The sequence below is a fragment of the Elephas maximus genome, chromosome 23 (genome assembly GCF_024166365.1).
Source record: "Elephas maximus indicus isolate mEleMax1 chromosome 23, mEleMax1 primary haplotype, whole genome shotgun sequence".
In the NCBI taxonomy this organism is placed as follows: domain Eukaryota; kingdom Metazoa; phylum Chordata; class Mammalia; order Proboscidea; family Elephantidae; genus Elephas; species Elephas maximus.
Window position 1 is genome coordinate 60,219,708 of NC_064841.1, and position 8,306 is coordinate 60,228,013.

The window sequence follows — 8,306 nt, forward strand, 5'->3', positions numbered from 1 at the left end:
CCAGCGCGGGCTCCTAAGCCTCTCAGCTGTAGCTGCCCTTTCGCGCCACGCCCCGGTGTTTCCTCGTCTTGCTCCACCGGTGAGTGTGTCTCGGAGTCAGAAGCTCGGGGGGCCTCCCTTGCCGGGGAGAGCCCTAATTTCCCCGCCTTTTCGGTAGCCTGGGGAATTTACAGGCCGCGCGCCCGGGTCTCCGCGTTTCCCGGAGAGCAGGCTGCGCGCCCCTCGGTTGTCGGTTCCGGACCGCGCGCGGGGGTGGCGGGGGAAGGGGGTGGAGCCCCGGGAAGGGGAAGAACTTGTAATCGCTTGCAGTGAGACAATGCCGACTTTTGAACCTCTAACCACTAAGCAAACAACCCTTGTGCTCTTGCTCCACTGTCCAAACAGGGTTTATTGACAGGCGTTTCACGGCAACGCATAGCAACGGCGGCGCAGCCGCACCAGGCGGGCGGTGGGCGCGGCCGGCGCGGGGTCCCGCTCCTCCCCAGACCTCGAGCCCCAGGCGGGCCCGGGCCGCAGGGGCGCCTTCTCGCCCCGCGGGCTCCGGCCTGGCCGCCTCCTACTCCACGCAGCACAGCGCCCCCTGCCTTGGGGGAACACCGCTCCCTGTCCCCGCACCCGGGATGCTGGCCACAGCGCACCCTCGCCGGCTCCGGGGCCAGGCGCCCGCTGGCCCCGCGGCCAGGTCCTCTTTCTCCATCCCAGATAGCAATGAGTCACCCGGAAGGGCCGCCGAATTGGGGAGGTGCTTCGGGGGCTATTTATGCTTGGCTCATCCTCCCCAGCCCTCGGGGCACCTCCTGCGTCTGTGGAGTGGCTGATTAGGAGTAAATGGGCTTGTGGGATGATCAAAATGGAGGGCAAAAAACTTCGAGAACCGCAGCCGGGTCCAACGATCAGCCCTGACAACCAGCTGTCACTAAAAGGATCTTCTTAGACTGGTCTCGCCTGTGGGGGTGTGTGAGAGAGAATGGGAGTACGGCAGCCACGAGGGACAGGGGCGGTGGCTCCCCAGCCATCCAGCGAAGGTGGCCATGATTATCAGAAGACATTTATGGGAAATATTGTCTTGGGAAGACAGAAAAAAATATAATGTATTTTTACTTAATGGCTTATGTTTAACTGGCCGGATTGTGGATGGGAGTCCCTGATGAAGGGAATTGCCCAGTGTTGGCAACTGCCTCGGTGAGGACCTGATGAGATGCTATGGGGGGGGGCTTTCTCACTCCCTTCCCATAATTCCCGGCAGCTGGGAACCAGCTGAAGGTTCAGATGTGCATTTTGCCCAAAGGCACCCCCAGGAGAACCAGACATTCCACAGTACAAGGCAGGGCTCCGGCTTGGGGGCAGGGAAGGTCTCAGAACCTGCTCCCTCGGGCTTCTGACCCTCTGGGGTAAAAGGAGGCTGTCCAGATAACCTTCTCTGCCCCCTCCCTGATTTTTCAAATTCTAGTTTGTAACCAGAGGAGATAATTCATTTTATAAAAAGGACAATTCCAGACAAAAATCCGAGGAAGATAAATACAGAATCTGAAATCTGGAAAGTTCGTTTATCTCTTTTCTTTTTAGAAAATATTCAGCTGTGTTCAAATACCCCCACTTCCCTTCACCATATCGCTTCTCTCCCCATGGATCCAGAAGGCTTTAAAATGCTGGCTTGGATGTTACACAGACCAACAACCCATACAGCAGCCACACCAACAACAGAAACCCCCTTCTTCATCAGCCCCAAGATTGTGAAAATGACAGGAAGTCCAGGTTGGCTCTGGCATTTATAGCACAGACATACATTCAGCCCAGAGGAGCTCTGGTGACAGGCTTTCTAAACAAGGGCCTCCTCGCCAGGCCTGGGGTCCAATAACCACCCCCCTCACACCATACACCGCACACACCCCAGCCAAGCCTGTCCTGGTCGGGAAAGGGAGGAGAAGAAAGACACAGGCCACCTGGGGGTTCTGCAGTCTTTGGTCCAGGTCTCTATCTTAGCTGCCTCTGGCTTCTGCAGTTAAATCTTGCCTGCCCCTGAGGCAGAAGGGCCAGATGGTCCTTGGAAGGCAATGAACAGGCAGCAGCCATCTTGGCTTCAGGCATTGCCTTTTCCTTGAGTCCCTCTCCCCGCTTAGCTGCAACCAGAGATAGTCTTGCAAGTCTTGAAGGTGATCAGTGGGGGGAGGGGAAAGGAGGGGGCAGAAAGCCTGGTCTGTGTAGCCAGCCCAGGCAATACTTCTGCCAAAATTCGGTGAAGCCCCGCTGGTCATTTCCTGTCTCCTCATTGGCAGAAAGAGTCAGATGGGGAAAAAGTCAAAATCAGGGAGACATTCTTCCTGGAAGCTCCCAACCCCACTTGTCTTTACGCCCGGCCCCCGTTTTTCCTCTAAGAGCTAGGTGAATAGGTGTGCGTTTGTGGGTGTGGAAGCGTCTCTCGTGAAGATTCTAGCAGAGTCCGTGCCCCTCATGGCTCAGTCTGGAATTGCTCTGCTGCAGGCCTGGAATTGCTCGGCCGCCACAGGCCCCTGTGGGTCACTGGGTGACGGTGGGGTTTAGCACCCCCCCAGCTGGCCCCAGCACCCCAGCGACTGAGCCAGGCACTGAGCCCTGCAGGGAAGATACAGGACTCAAGGGCTCGGGGACACTTCTCAGAGGACCCGGCTGAGGCGGAGGTGGAGGCGGCGGCGGCTGTGATGGCTGCTGCTGCTGTTGTTGCTGCAACTTCTTTTTGTTGATTTTCCTTTCCTTAGCTCTGCGGTTCTGAAACCAGATTTTCACCTAGAAATGGAAAGGTGGAGAAAAACAGAAGGTGGTGAAGAAGAAGGGCTACCCCGCTGTCTCCTACCTAGTTATCCCTCCAACTAAAGGAGGACCCCAACCCAGAAGGCTTGCACTGATATCTCCATAACAGGCCAACACAGAACCATCCCCAAAGCCCAGTTCAGCCTCATGCAGAGAGTCTTCCTTCCTGCCTGCTGGTTCCTTTCCGAACAGTCTTTATCTACATCTGCACTGGAGGAGTTCAGAGCCTTGGAACCAAGGAGGCAGGAACTGGAAGAAAGACGCCAGCACTGGGTGTACTCCAAATGACAACCTTTGGCCCCTCAAGGGTAAACTGAAATGCAATATTCCTCACCTTGGAGCTGGAAATGAAATTTCATGTGTGGCTTCCTGGCTGTGATTTGGCCTGCTTTTTTTTTTTTTTTTTTTCCAGACTATATAGACTTTTCATGAGCCAAGCCTTGTCTCTCTAGGTTTTATGGGCAGGAATTGGGTCTTATATTTATTTTTTTTTTCCCAGATACAGTGTTGGGCACAAAGAAAATTGGTCTTTTAATAAGACTTTATTGACTCAAATAGAATTCTGGATTCAGCTAACACTCATGACTTTGTCTTTCATCTCCCAGATCTCCCAATATAGAAAAAAATATTCAACAACCCCAAAAGAAAACTAAAGGTGGAAGAAAGCTTTTTAAAAAAGTTGTGTGCTGTCGAGTCAATTCTGACTCATAGCGACCCTATATGGGTTAAGCTTGGCCACTAACCAAAAGTTTGGAAGTTCAAACTCACCCAACAGCTCAATGGAAAAAAGACCTGGTGATCTGCTCCCATAAAGATTAAAACAAAGCAAGACAGGACAAAAACCCAAACCCACTGTTGTGGAGCCTCGTCCGATTTACAGCGACCCATAAAGACTACAGCCTAGGAAACCCTACGGGGCAGTTCTACTCTGTCCTACAGGGTTGCTATGAGTCAGAACCAACTTGGGGGCACACAACAACAACAGAACTGCCCGCATAGGGTTTTCTAAGGTGTGATCTTTACAGAAGCAGATCGCCGGGCCTTTCTCCTGACGAGCTGCTGGTGGGTTCCAACTGCCCACCTTTCAGTTATCAGGCCAGCCCTTAACCATTGCTCCACTAGGACTCCTTAAAAAAAAGCAATCAGAAGGAAGATACTCTTCCACCCTTCTACTTTAACCCACCCACCTTCTATGTGGATTCTGAGGCCTGGCTTTCTATCTCGCCCCAAAAAGACTCCCCCATTAAACGGTCCCCCATTGGTGCCCAGGCTGGGGGAGGAACAGGTTGGTTCCCACCTGCCTCTCGGAGAGCCCCAGTGTGGCAGCCAGCTCGGCCTTCCTCCGGATGGTGATATAGCGACTGTAGTGAAACTCCTTCTCCAGCTCCAGCCGCTGGTGGTCCGTGTACACGACTCGGTATTTGTCTTTCGTCCTGGTTTTCACTGTGGAGCATGGAGAAGTTAGGGCCGAGAACTACAAGGCGGCCCATCAGTCATGGGTAATGACAAACCTCCTTAACCCAAGGGCCATTTCTCTTCCTCCACCACCCTGGGGGGCCAGGTTTGGCTGGTTCCTGCCGAGTCTGACAAGACCCCCCACAGGGCCCTGGGGGCAGGTGTGGGGCCATGGGGGTGTGTGGCAACTAAACTAACCTTGGGGTTAAGTGGTTTTTAAAAATTAAGAAAAACTTTACACAGAAAATAATAGAATACCACAGCCACGTTTTTTGGTAAAGGGCCTGTGGAGCCATCTAAGCTCAAAGGGAAAGGGGAGCCAGGCTGAGTAGCCAGAGCCCCGGGAATATTCACATTTTCCAGCTTTTCAGAGATGGAGACCCACCCTGCAAACAGCTAGGATATGTGTTGGGGGGAGGGGTTACTTTCTGTTTGCTTGAGAGTGGAAATTGAGGTTCAGGAGCCGACTGGCTGCCTCCCCTAACCAGAATCCTCCCGCAGGCCCACCAGGCCCACGCGGTGAATTCTGAGCTGGGTCTGGTCGTCCCCAGCCTATGCATACTGGCAGGCCGAAAACCCCACCCCTCCCACTGAAGACATTTTCTACCTGGCTGAACCAGGTTTGGTGTTGGGCATTTTTCCTTTTTAATCCCTCATTTACGTCGGCCTCCACACACCCCGCCAGGGCTATCCTGGCCAGTGATCTATGCTCATTGGATTGAGTCAACATATTAAATCTTGGATTGATTGTTTTACTGAAGGGCCTTGACAAATAGTGCAGGCGCTATTGGATTTGGCCCCAGCCTGGCGTCCCTGCCGGTCTGTCCTGGGTCGGGCCTCGGCGGAGCGGACCTGGCCTTCTCCAGGGCTCGGCCCCAGATCGGGGTTTTCTGGCGCCAGAATAGGCTCTGTCGCCCAGTGCCCAGTCCTCCAGGAAAATCTGAAGGGTCTGGGAGTTGCCTGGAGGTGTTTAATGCCCCGCAGGCCGACTTTGTTCAGGTAAAATCCTTTGCAAACCACAACAAAAGCGCCCTGGGAAGATACAGGCCAGATCAGAGGGCGCTCTTCCCAGCCTCTGAAAGGGGAACACAGCCGCAAACAATGCAAGACAAGGCGATCTTATCAAAGAAAAGCCCTTTCAATGCCTTAATAACAACCGCATTCTGTTTGAATTACCACTACTGAGCAAATGGCGGCCCCTGCTTTCATCCCCCTCCCTGCCAGGCGCATTAACATAAACACGGCGGGGCAGGCGCATTTGAATGGGCGCTACGGTCGGGACCCCGCGCCTGCAAAGAAAGTAAAGGGAACCAACACGTCCGGAGCGCCTGCTCGGTGGTGGGTGCGTTCTCACGCATAAGCACCTTAAGCTCACTCGAGGCTGCCATTGGTACTCGCCCTTTTCACAGATGAGGAAACTGAGAATCAGACAAGGTCACGCAGAGGGTGAAAGACGGGGCTGGCACTGGAACCACGTTGGAGCCACAAAGGACACCTCCAGGGATGGGCAGCCTAGCTCAGAAGAGTCCCCCCGCCCCCCAGCCGAATACCCTAGGAGCATACTCGCCTTGGGGGCCTCGGAGTAGCTCTTGCTTGGGTGATGCCCGTTCAGTGCCCTCAGCGGGCCGGCGAATGCGGTACCCAGGCCCCTGTGCTCCCCGCGGCCCGCGCCCCGAGGGCCTTGGAGGCGCCCCACACCCCTGGGAACCAAAGAGGGGTTAGAGGAGGGGAGAGATGAGAGGGACTTGTCAGAATTCATTATTGACTGCGAAAGTCACCACCCTCTTTCCGGGCCCTAAAAGAGACAATGGCAGGGCTGGGAAGGTGTATATCAAAGCGGGCCGGGCCGCACACCCCCCCTCTCTGCCCCTTGACAGATGATGCTCCGCAGAGGAGTCGGGCTCTGGCCCGCGGGCCGCGGCCTCCCCACATTAACATCACAAGGGCGCCCGGCGCCGACCGCGGCCTTGCCACCTCGGCGCGGGACTTCACAGCGGCTTCTCATCTGCTGACCCCACGGCCTGGGTTCCTAGGGCTCCACTCCCCCCACCCCCTTACCCAGCCCTGCCCGCGGCCACTGCTCCCGGACGCACAGAAGGTCTTCCTCCGGCCGCCGGCGTCTCCCGCCGGCGCGCCCCAGGCAGACTCTCCCGAGCGCCGGCCTTCTGGCGCGCTCGGCTCCAAGAGGGGGCGCATCCTCAAGCCTAGGCGTGGAGGCTCCCTGAGCCCTGACCCTGTGGTCTTCTCCCCGGGCGGCCGCATTTCCCACCCGGACGCTCCTGGCATGTCCCCAGTTACGTAGAACCCGATGCCCAGACACAGCCCCCGACAGCTGCTCTGATTTATACGGCTATAATGGGCTGTAAACTTCTACAGATTGGCCATACCCTGCGTGCTACGGCAGCCAGGAGGGCATAGAAAGGAGAGGAAGCGCGCAGGGCTGGGGGAAGCCTTAGCGAAATAAAAATGGAAAGCCAGCAGGCCTCTCCCACCACACCTATTCGCATTTCCTTCCCATCTGACACACATCCCGATACCTGACTCAGACAAACCCGGAACCAACGAGCCCACAGGCCGATCAACCTAGACCCTTTGCAGGGAAGCCTCCTAAGCAGGCTCCTTGGACGAACATGCACACACACACAAACACACACACACTCCTGAGACTCCTGCAGGAAAGCCTGGGGAGAAATGACCCCTCGCAGGAGCAGTGGCTGAGTCCCCACCAGGGCTTCTTCCGCATCGCCCTGCTTTCGCGGCAGACACGCGGAAACTCCCGTGGCCTCTGGCTCAAAGCCCTCCAGCCTTTTCTGCTTGGAATAACAGCTTTTGCCCTTGGCAGATCAAAGATTCAAAGGCTGGAACGCCCCCCTCCCCCTGTATTCCTGGAGCCCGCACTTACTTTCCAGGAGCAACTGCTTTGCCCATCTCCCTACTCGTCATCGCTCAAAATTAGCCCAAAATACCAAGCCTGGCCCAGGGCGCGGTCTCGCGCTCCTCCACTCCTCCCACTCTCATTCAGCAAGCACCCAGGCCACCTCTCTTTTGGGGAGTTCGGACAGAGAAGGAGGGCGCAGAGAGAACCGGTCTGGAGGCCAGCCGCGGAGCGCGAGGCTGCCTCTCCTCGGCGGCCAGGAGATGCGCACCGAGCGCGCGCGAGGCTAGCGGGAAGGATGCGGTTCTGTTCCAGGCCAGCGGTGCTCACGGCAACTTTCCCGGTAGCTGCCCGAAGGCGTCCCGCAATTATGAATGAGGGACCTTGGGAAAGAGGAAGGAGGCAAATACCCAATCTCTCCTCCACCCTAAACTGAACTCGTTGTTTTAAGACCCCACATGTTCCCTCTCCAAGCCCCTTCGGCTCCGCGTCGGACCTAGAGGAACCCCGACAGCCAGAGCCCCCTGCATCGGCCCCCTACTCCTCTGCCGCCGATCTTTCCGGCAGCCCGGGGCGCCCCTGTGAGCGCGCGGCCAGCCCCGACCTTCCCAGGGCGCCCTCCGGTGGGCCACTGCCGCCGCCGCTCACCTTGGCTCCCGAGGGACGGCTGCGCCGGCTTCCGCATCCATTCACACAGGTTCCGCCGCTGGCCGCCGGGGGATAACTGCTCCGCGGAGGCTGTGGCAGCGGGCCCTGGAGGCCCGGGGTTAAGCGTCTGCAGCAATCCTGAGGCACAGGAAGGCGCGGCGGCCGGGTGATGCGGGTGGTGGTGCGGGTGATGGTGCGGGTGGTAGTCGGCAGGGCTGCTGTAGCCCATGGCGGCGGCTGGGGATCCTCCGTTCAGACCGTGTGCCACGGCGTTGGCGGCGGCTGCTGCGCCCCCCGGTGCGTAACCATTCCAGTCCTCGCGGAGCGGGGCGCCGTAGGCTGCGGGCCACGACGGCCCCGGGGACTGCGCGCTGTCCAAGTTCGCGGCCGCGGCGGCCGCAGCAGCCACGTGGTAGCCGCCGTAGTCCGGATACTGCGGTGGGCTGACGAAGTTCTGCGGCGCCAGGTTGAGGCCGCCAGAGTGGCGCACGGAGCTGGGGTACATGCTCACGTCCTTGTCCAGGAGGTAACTCACGTACAT

The 8,306-nt window shown here is 57.4% G+C and overlaps 1 protein-coding gene across 1 annotated transcript; it reads right to left on the reverse strand.

The window, feature by feature from the left end:
* Positions 1 to 2,517: 2,517 nt before the first annotated feature.
* Positions 2,518 to 8,306, reverse strand: CDX2 (caudal type homeobox 2). Its single transcript, XM_049867479.1, has 3 exons — positions 7,766 to 8,306; positions 4,085 to 4,230; positions 2,518 to 2,763 (listed from the first exon to the last, which is right to left on the reverse strand). Exons 1-3 carry the CDS (start codon positions 8,304 to 8,306, stop codon positions 2,518 to 2,520), a joined length of 933 nt encoding a protein of 310 aa, XP_049723436.1.